Consider the following 15,410-nt stretch of genomic DNA (forward strand, 5'->3'; position numbering starts at 1 on the left):
AGGAGAAGGAGAAGGAGAAGGAGAAGGAGAAGGAGGAGAGACCTACACCACCACAACCAAAACTATTGTTTCATTATTTTTTTCTGTTTCGAGGGGCGGTTTTTGGTTTGCTCCCGATGGATTTGCTCCCTCAGCTGCTCATGTGGCCAGGTTCTCCGCATTTATGCTGGACATCCGAATCTGAGAGCTGCTCTTGCTCAGAATGGACAGTTGTGTCCCCCCGTTCACTCCGCTGCTCGCTAGAGAAGGATGGCGGTGTTTGAAATCCACAGCAAAATACCGGTTGACTTTCCAGCTCCTCCATTTTCTCTTTATTTCTGATTGCACCTTTAGGGAGAAACTTCAAAAGGTCATTTTTTATGTACTTCGCCGCTCGAGGACATGCTGATAAATTATCAAGATTAGCAAAAAGCCCACAATTCCACAGAACTATTTTTAAGGCTGTTGTTAAACTCCTCACTTCAGCAAAACCTGAAGTGGTTTCTCCATGGCTGAAAGAGGTCCGGGCGGGTAGTGGGAATTACAGCCCAGGTTCTGTGTCTCTGGCTTCAGATAATTTAGGATCAGCCCAGAGGTATCAAGAACAAAGACCTGTTCAACATTAATTCCAACATGAAGTTAAAAAATACCCTGTTTTCATCAAAGACATAAAAAGGAGCCAAAGAAGCCAGCAAACAAAAGGTACTGGACAGTAGGGAAACAACCTGTCCATGTGGGCAGCCTGTCTTGTACCTGCCATTCATGGATGGATGTCCATGGAAAACTTTGCCTCCTGCTTTCAGATCCCCTCAAAGCACACACCAGCTCTGGGATTTACAGACATCTGTGACACCCTCCTTTTCTTGAGGGTATTTTATGGGCACCCACAGTAAATTGCCAAGAGCAAAACAATCCGTGCTTAGAAGTTCAATTAGGGAAGAAGCAAATAATTCCATAGCTTTTGTACTTTTCATTCATCACCAACTTCCTGGCAATCCTGCTGGGTGAGCATGTGAGTATATATAGGTAAAATTTAACATAAGAAAGATCATATGAGCTTAGACCAACATTTACTTGGTCTGTTGCTCACTCCTGGTAGGAGCCTGTAGCACATTTCTGAATGAAATAATGCAAGAACAAGGAAATATGTAGAGAGATTTTCCCAATATATTTTTCCAGTCTTCAATGAGCTGCTGTGACAAAGATGTTCTCCTTGGCTCTAACAGTCATTACTAGATTTTCCTGGACTAAAAGAAGTGTCAAAATGGATCATCATAAGCCAAAATGCTAAACAAGTGCTTTAACTGTATGGGCAAAAACTACAGGGAGGAAAAATCCAATGGGAAAACTTGCATTCTCCTTCTAGTACCTCTAAATTCTTATTTTGGTTAATGTATAAATTATAGGTTAGATGGAGTATGGAGTTACATTACCCCTATAAAATAGAAAATAGTGTTTGCACCTTGAACAGTGTAATTATTATACCAAAGGCGAATCCTTTCTTGCCCTAAGAAATTTAATGAGGCACAAGACACTTTTTAATTGCCATTCTCTAATGTCTTGAGAGGAAAAATGGTTTTAATCAATCTGATTGTGTTGGTTTGGCCAACAACAACCCTCCTACTCCTTCCAAGGTGTTCCAGGAAATCTGACAGACTGTGCTTGTTATCTTGGAAGGTGTTTATCTCCAGGCTGGTTTTAGAAAAGACCTTTTGGCTGTTCTTTTAGCACTCAGGGAAGGTAATGGATGCAACAACACTTGTAGGTGGGAGATTTAGATATCCAACAACACCAGGTGGTGAAGTCTGAGTACAACCACAAATTCCAACAAGGCTTGATCCAGATCTCACCCTCCAAGCTACTTGGGACTGACTGAGCTATGAATAATGCTTTCACAGCCCTGTGGGGCCTTTCAAAGTCATCCTGACTAAGCAAAGGTGACCTATGAGTTTGTTTGATGAGCTTAGAGGTTGTTATCTGAGGAGGAATCACTTGGATCAAGGAGTTTGAGACCTTTTGTACTAGAAATGAGCTGTTGCAGGCTAGAGATGAGCAAGCACAGAACACCTACTGCACACAGACTCCTTGGCAAGAAGAAAAGAAGGTGATGTTAGGGATTTTAGAGAAAGGCTCCTGTTGGACTGCACAAGAGATGTGTATCAGTGGTGGAGAAAATGGATGAACTCCAGATGATCCCTCTTAAGGTGGCCTTGAGGAGGGAACCTTTTTTTGTTAATTGAGAAAATAATAACCTCAGGTATTCAGTTGGATAAACAAAGGTAGAGGAATCTCAGTCTGCAGATCAGAACAGATGAATCAGAAAAAAAAAAATAAACTAGTGTGGGAAGCTGACACCAGCAGCAGCAGCAGCTGCCATGTGCTGAGAGGAGTGTGAGGCTTGAAAGATGTCTGGGGAGGGTCTGAGGGGGCTTCTGGCACAGCTTGGGCTCTGTGTGTGTAGGGACCAGCTGGAAGGTGGCAGGTCTCAGAAAAGAAGTTGACAACACTTGGGTGGTGCCAGCAAGAAAGGCCAAGGACTTGTGAGAACTTGGAATTCAGCAAAGGGTTTGATGCTGTTTCCCCCAGCCTTCTCCTGGGCAAGCTGGCAAGATGTGGAGTGGGTGGGTGTCCTGCAAGATGGGAGGGAGGCCACACTCAGAGGGTGTTGGACAAGGTTTTTTGCTCAGGCTGGCACCCTATCACTAGTGGGGTCCTCCAGGGACTGGTACTGGACCCCACACTGTTCAACACAGAACCATGGTATGGTTTGGGTTGAAAGGGACCTTAAAGATCAACCAATTCCACCCCCTGCCATGTGCAGGGACGCCTTCCACTAGCCCAGGTTGCTCATCTGACCTGGATGTGAGCACTTCCAGGGATGGGGCAGCCACAGTTTCTCTGGGCAACCCGTGCCAGCGCTTCAATATCTTCATAACAATCTCAACAATGGGGTTGAAAACACCTTCACCAGTTTGCCTGATGACACCAAACTGGGTGGTGACTGGACATGTCAGAAGGAAGAGTCACCTTATGGAGAGAACTGAACAGGCTGGAAGAGTGGGCTGGCAAGAACAGTGCCAAGTTTAACGAAACAAGTGCCAAATTCCACAAAACCAGTGCCAAATTCGGAACCTGGGGTGACATTTCCAAGGAGACCACTACAGCCCTAGCCCAGTTAGGGAGTGTTAATCTGGGCCATCATCTCTGGCATGGCCAACATTCTGGTTTAATAAGGACACTACACATTCTTTTTTTTTTTTTTTTTTTTGCTGAGAATTGTGAGATTCAGCCTAAGGTATCAGGAAGAATGGCAGGTGATGAGTTAGAGGGAAGGTTTAGGACAGCAGTTACTCCCACAAGGAAATGAAATGAGGAAGATGGGTGAGAAATTTAAATATTGAAAGACTTACCTCCCCATTCAAGAAACAGTAGAGAACAGCAACAACAAAACCCTGGAAGAGTGGGAGAGAAAAAAATAATGCAATTTATGCAAAAAGTAATGTAATGTATGAAAAAAGTTAATGTAATGTAATTTAAATCCTGAAGGAATAACACAGAATAGCAGGAGTTAAAACAGGCAATCAACCAATCTAACCCAAAATCCTAGTACACAAACCACCCACATGAGTGAACAAGGACACACTCTGAAAACTGTGCATGCAAAGTATCTAAAAAACAAAATAAAATAGAGATTTCACTCTAACAAAACCAGAATTCACTGGATAATCACCTGGAAGGATCCCAGTCCCAATTCAAACACCAGTCTCTCCCTCTTACTGACATTTTCAGGCGAAAAAGCAAACACTGTGTAGTGAATTCCAAACAGGGGGATGAGCAGCAGCGTGGAGCGAGCCAGCCTCCTGTGACAACAGAGGGAGAGAACTTTAATGCAGCCTTGCAATAATCACCTTGTGCTTTAATTAAAGAAGAAAGCATAAAACGTTTTGCTGACTGACTTCTGGGAAAATACATCCACTGCATAATTATACAAACAAATACACGACATTCCTGTTTGTTCCCAACGAGTGATTTCACACACACTGCAGTTTGCTCCCACTTCTTTCACGCTGCTACAATAACAGCACATTAATAGTGATTAATGCTCTGTTCTCTTATTTTAATTTTCATTGTTATAAGCAGGAATTTCTTCCTATTGTGCCCAAAAATGAGGAGGGGAATCTTGCTAAAAGATTCAGATTGCTACCGTAGCACAACTATAAACCTTAATCCCAATGGAGTGTTTGAAACCACTTTTTTTTAATATATTTTGTGTGTGTATGTGTGAATTTTTTTCTGCATAGCAAAAGAATTCCAAAACAACCATACAAATAAAGCCAAAAAACCAACAGCCACACAAATAAAGCTCAAAATCCTGTATGTTCTTGTTCTTATACTCATGATTATTCCTCAAGGTCTTGATTTTGGTCTCATTTATACTGTCGGAAAGCTAAGTGCAGTTCCACTGTTTAACTAATTTCTACTGCTTCAGGATAAAGAGGTTTCAGAGGGAAATCAGGTTCAGTACATAAAAAATAAAAGGGCTAGAAATAAATGTATGTAAGCATTTAACTGGTGAAATTGCAAAAAATAAGGGGTCACCCAAGACTTGTGCATGTTTTGGTCAGTGCCATTTGCTGACTGAGCAGCAAAGAAAAAGATCAAAGAGAAAGTAAATGTTGATTTAAAAATAAGGAATTTTTTTTTTTTTTTTTTAAAACAAAGTGACCTAAAGTAACCTCCAGGACATTTTCAAAGGGGAAGAATATCATTGATTACACTCAAGTAAGTAAAGAAGGCAGATGGAGGACAAAGGAAGGCAAAAAGCTGTGAAGATGTTTCTAAGAGCTGCACACTTTTTAAAATTCAAATGTTCACTCTGCTTTTATCTGTAGGGACACACTGGAATTTGCTAATTCCAGCTCAGAGATAACCCAAAATGATGTGTTGGACTTACTGAAAGTGAAAATTAATTAATACATCTCCAAGAACTCTGAACATATGATATTGCCCCCAACAACTGTAAATGGGACATTCAGTGCATTGCTGGTGTCTCTCAGTGAGACTTTGGGCACTAACAGGGACAAACACATCCCAACTCTTGCCTTGAGACTGCACTGAACACACCTGAGTCATGAGTCTGATGGACACCAAACCTCAAGGCTTGGGGAAAGGCCCCAAAAACCAGAGAACACAGTTCTTGTGAGTTATCAAGTTAGACACTGGCCAAACGTTTTTTTAAAAAAGAGAAGAACAGCCTTGGAATAGGTTGATGATCATACAGAGTGTTCAGCTTTGGTGATCTCTAGAAAAATTAATCTGTACAGGAGTGAGCCAGTGTAATGGACTAAAAGAGTTTTTGGGGTCCCTTCTAGTCCTTTTTCTCTATGGACCTGTACTGTGGTTCATGAAAATGAAAACAAACACTGAGGAGAAGCGTATAGAACAATGTTATTCCTATAAACCTAAAAAGATGTAAAGAACGTGCCTTAAACTAACCGTGGAATTAAAAGAAAATCAAATTAAAGGTAGTAAACTTGACAAAGAAGTATCATCTCTCAAAATCCGTTATCTTTTATATTCAGAATTAATGTTAACAATAACAAAAGCATAAATGTTGTTTTGATCTAAAAGTCAGAACAGAATTGTCTGTTAGTGTGTTCTACCTCACTGCACTCATGGGAGATTAATTTTGGGAAAGATGCAGAGGAAGTCTTTTTCTATTGTCGGTTTTGTGGCATTAATTACACCTGATTAATCATACAATTAGTTTGTAGGATCTTGAAGTATAATGCCATAATCAAATTATTTGAAATGCTGTCTTCAGTACTGTCATGAAAGTCATGAAGCAAATACATTAAAACCAAGAAGTAACACATTCTGGAGTTTATAGATTATTAAGATGAATGAAGAGGAAAAGCAGATTTCAATAATGGGAAAAAATTGAGAGATACTGATGACTGTAAAGATGATGATGAATTGATTCTTTTTTTTCAAGATTAGGAAGAAAAAAGATGAAGTAATTTCTGTGAAACATGTAAGTTTATGGGGAATGAAAATGTTAAAGGAGACAGTGGAATTCTCAGGAGTGTAAGAGCCAAAGATATTTATCCTCTTTTCTTTCCACATTTTTTCAGAGAGGCAAGAAGCTTGTGGAATGGATCTGAAAGTTCTGAGGACAATAATCACTCAGTTTGGATTAAACTGTTTAGAAGACAATGTTCTCCAGAAGGTCTAGTGGAAGCCTTGTTTACATTCCATCAGGTAGAGAAAAGTCTTCAAGTTATTTAAAAAAAAGCAAGTTGCATTTCAGTTCTTGTTGAGCCTGACATTCTATTTTTCAGCTGTTATTGTGCTTAAAATCAGCTTTAACACAAGGTTTTCTCCTATAGTTTGGCTATGAATGTGCCCTTTCCATAAAGTGTTGGTACAAACACAGGCAGATATTGGTGTCCTCTGTTTTTCCTCACTCCTCTATTGAATTATGAAAAAATCTCTTGATACTAATAGGAAAAGAAAGTAGAAAGGTTTTCTAACTTTGACCAGTATTTGAAGGAACCCTATTACTACTTTTCCATTGTGCATCCACACTTATTGAAAGCACTAATATGTCTATGGATATTATAAAAGACAAAACTGGGCACGAATTTGAAATTAAAATACAGATCACATTGTGTTACTGAGTAGAATTTCCAGTTATTTCTACTGAATATTTCAGCGTGTTTCTATTCCACATTTTAAAACAGGTTTCTAGAAGACTAATTAACGCTCCGATTAAACATAATAATAATTGCACATCAGACGAAAAAACAATATTATGATCAACTGTGCAATAGGGAACAAGGACCTACGGGTTCTATAAGGTCTAAATAGGTTCTTCCACCTCTGGTGAAAGGGATGTAATGAAGATATTTCTCTAGACTCAGAAACTGCAGATACAAGTGCAAGAACTGCTGAGCTGGATGTGTGATGGTGCCATTTGAAATGAAGGGAGACCATCAAAAACATGTGTCCTCAGGGGACCTGAGCTCCAGGAGGAATCGAGTAAGGAAATTTGGGATTATCATTCTATTTTCTGTCTCTGAGAGAGAGGTGAAGATGGCAGTTTAGAGGTTACTCCCCCATCAGTTCCAGGTATCTCCACTGCACTGAGGATGTGTCTCGTGCCACGTCTGCAGCTACTTCTGCTGGACTCACTGCAAAGTTGTGTGGCTCAAAAAAGCCACTGTAACCTACAAAAGGTCTGAGATGACACTGGGTACTCTTAGGCTAAGAATAACTTTTGCCCTGGCAAAGAGTTTGCTGCCCTGATCTCAGAAATTCTCACCACCCAACTTCTTTGAGGTAAAAGATCACAGACTGCCCGAAGAAGCAAGAGATCTCCAAACCACAGAGTCTGAAGAAAGATTATGTAGTTGTTTTGCTACTTAGTCCTGCCTGTTTTAAGTTAGAGAGCTGTTCAGTTTAAAAGCTGAATCTTAAGTGAAATGCTTGGCTCAAATATAAACTTTTGTAATGAAGACGACAAGGCCTGTAGTCATGTAAAGCAACATTCATCTCACCAAGGTTGGGACATACATAAATGTAGGTTTTGATTATGAAATCATTAAAATAACGTCTCTAAATTCAATGTGGAGAAAAATGCACTTTTAAGGCCTAGTTCTTGCCTGCTACAGGTGTCTCTTTAAGAAGAGGTGACTCCTGTTGTAAACCACGTGGGTATGTACTGAATGCATCTATTTATGTATATATTGACCAGCTTCATGCTATGAGACATCTACATGACATCTAATTTCAGTTAAATTAAATCCACATTTACATTCCCTTCATTGCCTGTGAAGAGTAAGAAGCACTTACACACAAGGACAGATCACCTGCCCCTAAGGAAGTTCTTATCACATCCTAAATCTACCCATTGACCACAAAGGGAGTCTGGACTGAGTTTGCCACATAAATTGCTGCCCTGCAGACTTGTGAAGTTCGGATCAGAGGAATCCAATTTTTCTGGCCAAATGTGCACATCCATCATCTCAGTGGTGAGTATGTGCAAGAAAATAATCATGACAATATTTCAGATAGAAGGATAAAGAGCAAACCATGAGGATACATGCTGGCATTAGTGATGAAATGCTTGATATAGCTCATGTTTAATAAACTGAAGTATCTATTTTATCACAAAGATGATAATCATAGTTAACATGACTTCCAGGAATCTGAATAATCTCCCTGACAGATACATGCCTTTTCCAAAATTAGGTCTGTAGGATCACTTCCAAAATACCTGAGATAATACCTAAACACAGCAAGTGATTAGAGCTTTTTAATTTTCCCACGCACAAACCACATCTTCAGACCAAGGACTTGAAAAACAGGGAAGCTTACTGAGACTTCCATATTTTAACATCAAAAAATTTAAATACCTCCTGTTTAGGCTGAACTCTCCTTGCCATTGACCAGGTAGAGGATTTCACCTCAGATAGTTGTCACTGTCCCATCTTTCTAAAACATTACATTTAATATATTTATTTCTCTGCAAAGGCTCAACATGAAGTCTGTACTGCATCAGGGTGTCAGTTGAGCAGTGAATTAAATCTCCTCCTAAATGTAGGTCCTAGTTTTACCTAACTGCTCTTAGTCTTCATCTTCTCAAAGTCTAGAAGATAAATATGCTAATTGTTCTTTTATTCTCTGTCTTTGTTATTTGCACAGTGCCAGCCTTTTGATCGAATGTTTTGAGCATCTGTTTCTTAAGTATCTTGAGGAGATGTAAAATCACTGAGAAAATTCACTTTCAAGTTTTTTTTTTCTAGCTAAAAAGGCATAATTAAATATGTAGTTAAGTTACAAAACAACCTCTTTTCCTTAATGGTATAAAAATTAATTACTAAGGGTTCCGTAGCAAAACCCTGGAGTGCTGGGTCTGCGTGTCAGGACATCTCTGGGAGTGCTGATTTGAACTTATAAAACTGCTGTGAAATTCAGGAGGCAGATCATCAGGAAACATACTGTACAACAGACTGCTGAAAGATATTCCTCACCTAAACAAAATTAGATGATCTTGGAAGTCTTTTCCAACCTTAATGATTCTATGAATCTATGACAACCTGTGGGCTTCTTGTATGAAACAAGGGGTGAGGTGGACTATGGAAATGTGATTAACTCACACTCTCTAGGCTGAATGGCACTTATTCACTCTTCTGGATGCCTCACTCTCAGTAGATAAGTGTTTGACAATGATTTCAACTTGATCATCTTGGAGGTCTTTTCCAACCTTATTGATTCTCTGATTCTGATTTCTGACTAGACACAAACTATTTTGATATTGGGTCAATCTTAACCCTTCCTCACCCAGGGGTTTACTAACATAACTTCACTGAGTTTTATACCCAGGTATAAAAGATGTTTTATACCCACTGAGAGTCTGATTGACTCAATCTTGCCTTGTCCTTGTTTTTCTAGCAAACTTTCAGGTGAAACATTTCCTCTCAGAGTGAAGTGCTCCCCTGTTTGCTGTATAATAAAGAGCAGCTATTTATTAACCCCAAACCATAAATAGCATCAGCCATAAGTACCAAAAAAAAAATAAATTAAAAACCAATAACCTTAAAATTCTCAATTGTGGTGCATCAGCAAAAGCACAGAACAAGAACAAAAAAAAATTCTCCATGCAACAAGAACTCAATGAATGCTTGCTCTCCTCTTGCTACCCCTCTGCTCTTATCCATTCATTTAATTGCAACATGCTCATACAAACACAGTAATGTCACAGGAGTGTGAACACTTACAGGGTAATGGTTGATAGTTCTGACATCTTGCAAGAGTGCTGGTTAGCCCTCTTAGGCTTACAGTAGCATTTCTGAACGCAGCTGCTAAATATGACAAGATTAGCAATTTTTTTTTTTTCAGCATCTCGTGAACAGGCCAAGGTAGGTCACTCACAACACATTTCATGAGACACGTCACAAAGATGGAAAGCAGACACCACAGAACGGAGCTACAGCACAAACCAGCTGCTTGACTGAAGCAAAAATGTAAATTAAAAATATAAATTAAAAATGCACCGGCTTTTGCTGGCGATTTAATGTGTTGGTTCACGGACAAGCCAAGAATTGAACGACCTGAAGGCAGCGTTAGGCACCCAAAATATACATGACCTTTGCAGCCTGGGGGTTGTACAGAGGGTCACAGAACAATATATTCGATGGAAGTCGACCGCATGCTTGTGGAGAACAGTCAGGTAGGAACATAAACTTGTAGGATGGTGGTCAGCCTGAGATGAAGTTGGATCAGATGTTCCTCATTTTCGTGTGTGAGCACCCAGGGTGTGTGGATCCCTTCTTTTTAGCAAAGGGTACTGGTAAGGACATCAAAGCACTTTCTCACCCATCTTCCTTGACGGTGGGGAGGGAGTTCAGTGTGGAAACTGGAAGTCTGGTGAGCTATTTGGATGTACCACCTATTTTTTGTCACACACACTAAGACAGTGTGGCCACAAAAGCAGCAGGTCCATAAACTGTGTAACCAGAACCGTGACCTCTACGTGTCGTATCCCAGAAAGAGCTGCTGTGGGGAATGGGATGGTCACATTTACAACCAGCCAGAGAGGGGCTAATTTAAATCAGCCACCAAGAAGGGTAATCTGAAACACGGGGAGGCATTTGGAGGGATCTTGTAAGAGATTTTATCACTGATACGATGGGCTGAAAAACACAAAAATTGAAAATAGCGGTTTCTCGTCGACTCTAAAGGGCAGATTTTTGGTTTTGCTTTCAACACATGGTTGTTTTGGTGGGATTCACCTCAGGGAAGATTGGATGTTTACAGTGTAAATATCTGAGTAAACTGGAAATCTTTGTCCTTTGAGAATCATCAGAGAGAATAAGTAGTTGAGAGAGAAATACAGTTATTGGCCAGTATATCTGAACTATTTTAGATGTCCACTTTAGGATGGGATGAACAGCACTCCAAACACCACTGAGTACCCTGACTAATCTCCAGTAAATATAAAGGACAATATGATGAATTTTAAAGCAATTGCCTTCAAGGCAAACATCTAATTTTGCTCCAACAAACCAAACTCCGTCCCTCTTGCTCTGCTAAAAGGCACAATCTAAGATTTGTGGTCATCTAAGCATAGGTGGAAGATGGAGCTTGTAAGTTGAACAGTAAAACAGAATAAGTTGAAAATATACTCAATTTCTCCCCACTTTTAACTCCTTTAAGTCAATCCTTGTTACTAGAGGGGTTTTTTTTTTGTTTCTTTTCAGGTAATCAAAGCCTGAAAACTGTGTTGTTCTTAAATATTATTGTATAAAAGCTGGAAATAATACAGTATTTGTGGCATGCACACATCTAGCAAATAGGAATAGTAAACATGTTTCAATTTGTAAAATGAGTTCAGTTCTTGGATGATGCTCAGGAAGTAAATATGAAAATGACTGTTCCTTTTACAGCATCACTTCTGTGATAAATTTCTGAACCACCTCTGTTTTTTTACAGACTTAAGTTGGGGATTAATTGTCAGCTAAAGCTGATCAAAATCAAGGAGGGAATTTTAGAGTTAATTCAATTTTACTACGACTGAGAATTTCAGAAGTGATTATGGATTTTGAGTGTCTCATTTTTTTTTTTTTATCACCTGATTGTTCTGAAACACATTTTCTCTGACCAATTTTTACCACAAGAGGGCTGCTCAGCCTTTGTTGAGAAGGAGCACTTGTGAAGGCATTTCCAGGCACAGAACCTGAAAATGAAGCGTCTAAAAATCAGTCATGACTTTGAAAACTCTTAGTCATGGGGTGTTGTAGAGATTTATGTTCTTCAATTATATACTTAAGGTTGCCATGGAAATCTGGAAGAAAATTCCCCCCCATATTTACTGCTTGTGCCCTGTTTTATTTGGCAGGGATTGATTTTTTAAATAATTTTTTCTAGTGAACAGACCAACATGACAGGACTTGGTATTTGCTAAAATTATCAAATAGGACAGACTTGATTTTGAAAGTAATATCTAAGAATTAAGTGCTGCTTCCCACCCGAGGAGGGGGCATTTCCACACGGGTTTGTGATGAAAAACTGTGAGCACTTCTTAGGAGAGTTAATGGTTTTTTTATTTCCATCCTTTCTAATTGAGGTATAATCATCTCTCTGATGTTAGATATTGTAAAGTGTCCCAAAATCCTTAAAGTACGGATTTTGTAGAAGTTTTGTTTCCTTCCGTCCTTTATAAATAAACTTTATTTATTTATTATCAAAATAGAGACATTGATGGAAGGAAAGGGAGAAAGAGAGAAGAGACAGAGGAGGCAGGAATCAGAAAGGAATGTGAAGGAGGAAAAATCAGACAAATAAGAGAAAATTAATAGAAAATGAGATTATGGATATCAAAACACTACATGAATCAGGGCAGGATCCTCAGACCTCTGTGGGCACACACAGAACGGGTTTGGTCACGTCTAACTCTACGTGTTCAGAGACAAACTTAAACTGAGCGATCACCTTGGAGTCACTCAGTCATGGAAAGAACAGGGACTTCCAGGCTGAGCTGACCCGTGTGACAGAGGCCTTTGAGACACACGGGGTGCAGTGTCTGACGGGGGTGCCCCGGGGCTCCCAGTTTGACCATAAGACGACGACTGGACTGCTCAGATTAAATACGAGACTTGAGACAGCTAAAGGCAAACAAGCTGAGTCTCACCGCACGTGTCCTGGGCATGGACTGCAGCTGCATCTGGGAGGAAGAGGGAGGGTGCTAGGGTGGAAGGGGAAAGAAAAAGTTAAACATTCCCAGGATTCAATGAGTGATGTACGATGTGGCTGAAGGCCACCTTATCAGACTTGAACACCTTGACGGCCGGCACGTTAATGCAAATGAGAGAGTACACAAACTGGAGGCAAAAATAGTTGCAATTCGGTTCTAAAGGCTTTGTGGGTTTCTCAGAGGGACTTAAGGGAAGTAAAATGAACATGCTGACCCAGGGGAATGAAGTTACGCTGCATTATCCATGATGAGAATGGTCAGGGTTCTGAAGTGAGGTCTCTACTGACACGCAGGGAATGACAGAATTTGTGGCTTGTCTCTGAATATGCTGATAGGGAATCCTTTGGAAAACACAGTAAAGGTAGAATTTGAGTCATGCAAATAAAAACTGTGCCTCGTTAAGGATCTTTGTGCACCCCTGCTTGGGTCATTCTGCGTAACCTCACTATGAACAGGATTGGCCACCATGTAGTAGGAGGAGAAGGAATGTAGAAACAAATCAGTGAAATAAAGTATTGAAAATACAGTAAAAAGTTAACCAAAGGGAGAGTAGAAAGATTGTACGGAAGAGAGAGGAGAAAACTGAAAATTGGACCCATATAATCTATAGTTTATCCCACGTACCTACTGTTGCCCTCAGCTGACACTGCTATAGGTTGGGGGACTCCCCCTTGCTACTCAGTAGCTGAGGAATTCCTGAAGATGGACTTCTTTCCTGCCCAATGCACCAACTACATTCACAAACCCTCTGTACTTACAGATCAGATGTAAAGAGTTTGGAAAACTGAACTTGTTCTGTGAGCAGGAAACAGACTGCACAATTCCATCCCACTGCAGTGACTGCAGGTCTGACCCAACCACGTGCAGGTCAAGTCATTGATCCTCCTCATCCACACACAGAATAAGCTTCTCAGCAAAATTGTCATTTAGTTCCACCTCACCTAATTTTTGGAGTTAACAATATAACTGGCTGCTTTTCACCTTGTTACCCCATGCCAGCTTTGCAGTAAGTGGTGAGAAACAGACCATAAATTGAGATTTAACTGACCTGTTTTAAACATCTTTTTTAAAAATGAAATAATTTGTACTAAGGGTTTAATTGTCTGGACTGAGTAGATCTCTACTGACTATGGAAGGAGCCCAGCACCATTATCTTATTAAACCCTGTGGATCCTGTGCTGCCCTGCTAAAAATACAACCACTGTTTTGCTCTTCATAAAAAAAAAGAAAAAAAAGGAAACTGTTTCTCTAGTCTTTAGTTGAAAAGAAATACAAAATTCTCAGCCTTGTTACCTAGAGCTCTACTTTTCTCTGCTAACACCACCAAACTTAGAGACTGAAGCTGAATTACTGCTTGCAGATTAATGCTCTGGCTGAAAATGGATGTTTAACCAATACGAACTTGGACAAGAATTTTTTTCCAAAAAAATCTGATCTTTGAGCAGATCTGAGGCTGGAAGATGAAACAGAACGGTCAAAGAGAGCCAAAAATCATGTCTACACTGTTCATTCTTGGCTTTGCTAACTTCTCCAGGGTGGACATTAAAGGATGGAGAAAGCCATTGCTACACCCAGAGATCAAATAATGAAGAGATAAAGTTTAATATTTGCCTTTGCTCTAGAGAATAAAGCTGGAAGCGGAGAGCAGAATATTTCCATGAAAACCAGTCTTTAAATGAACTGTAGCTTCAAGGTTACATGTCCTGATCCTTCCTCTGCAGTAACTCTGGAGGTCCTGTTTTACCAAGCTGGGTTATTCCCATTCCACAGATACGTGTGTTGTGCACTGTGGAATAATCCTGCTGGGAGTGCAGTAACGTAAATGTGGTGCAGCAGACAATAGAATGTTTAATGAGAAAAATGTACCACGGGAAATGAGATTCTTAAGTGGTTTTGAATGTAGCTTTACTGTTTGGAATGAAGAATGTGCACGTCCAAACGCAGACATAAATATCTGAGGATGTGATTTAGCTCGTTGTCCTCAAAACAAAACAAACGAGCCAAACCCACAGAGGATTTATTGTCACAGTCTGACACAAGAAGTGGGTTTTTAGGCACTGAAGGCAGGTTTTGGTCCTGTCAGCTCAGTATTGGTATAACTACACTGAGTTTATATAATTTGCAGCTCTGAAGCTTCAGTTACACTGTTTTGACTCACCTGCCTTACATATCACACGAGATTGCTGCAGGCGAGGATTCAAGTTATAAACCATCTCTACAACCCTCTTTAATGAAAAAAAGAGAGCACTGCCTTTGTTGAAAAAGCCTGGGCTTGCAGACATTTAATCAGCTGAACAACCGCAGTGTTTTCATTGGAAATATAAAGAGGAATTTCAGCTTGGAAATCTCTCAGTAATGATACAGGTGGGCAGCAAAGGAGGTACAAAGGCTGTGATGTGAACCTTAGGCACAACTTTGAGTTGGTCCTGTCTTGAGGTGGTTTACATTTGATTAAGCCACCTTCACTGAGACTTAATTCAATATTAAACCACTGTAAACTGCTGGCCTTTGAGGGTGTACTGGTACTCTCCAAGGAAGGAAGAGTTTGTTCCTGGAAAATTAACTGATTACTTTGCACCACACACTTCCTTTTACACACAGTGTTAGTTACAAGAGCCTCACAAGAAGTTCATCTTTCCAGATCAAAAGACCACGTGCACTGGGACAGCACCAT

General features: G+C 40.0%; 1 protein-coding gene across 13 annotated transcripts in view; it reads right to left on the bottom strand.

Annotated features, from left to right (window-relative positions):
- Nucleotides 1-6: 6 nt before the first annotated feature.
- ADCYAP1R1 (ADCYAP receptor type I) overlaps nt 7-15,410 on the bottom strand; it is a 142,408-nt gene continuing 127,004 nt past the window's right edge. For 5 of the 13 annotated variants that reach the window (XM_017828696.1, XM_017828697.1, XM_017828698.1 and 2 more), the window contains 5 exons: nt 12,674-12,727; nt 9,762-9,845; nt 3,710-3,839; nt 3,390-3,431; nt 7-340 (listed from right to left, as the gene is read on the bottom strand). In XM_017828696.1, the coding sequence (XP_017684185.1) occupies nt 131-340; nt 3,390-3,431; nt 3,710-3,839; nt 9,762-9,845; nt 12,674-12,727 (520 nt within the window). In that variant the 3' untranslated portion in view covers nt 7-130. The remainder of the gene's footprint in view (nt 341-3,389; nt 3,432-3,709; nt 3,840-9,761; nt 9,846-12,673; nt 12,728-15,410) is intronic. The other 8 variants (XM_017828701.1, XM_017828705.1, XM_017828703.1 and 5 more) reach the window with 8 other exon arrangements.

The sequence above is a fragment of the Lepidothrix coronata genome, unplaced genomic scaffold, assembly GCF_001604755.1.
Source record: "Lepidothrix coronata isolate B3197 unplaced genomic scaffold, Lepidothrix_coronata-1.0 Scaffold151, whole genome shotgun sequence".
Taxonomy (NCBI): domain Eukaryota; kingdom Metazoa; phylum Chordata; class Aves; order Passeriformes; family Pipridae; genus Lepidothrix; species Lepidothrix coronata.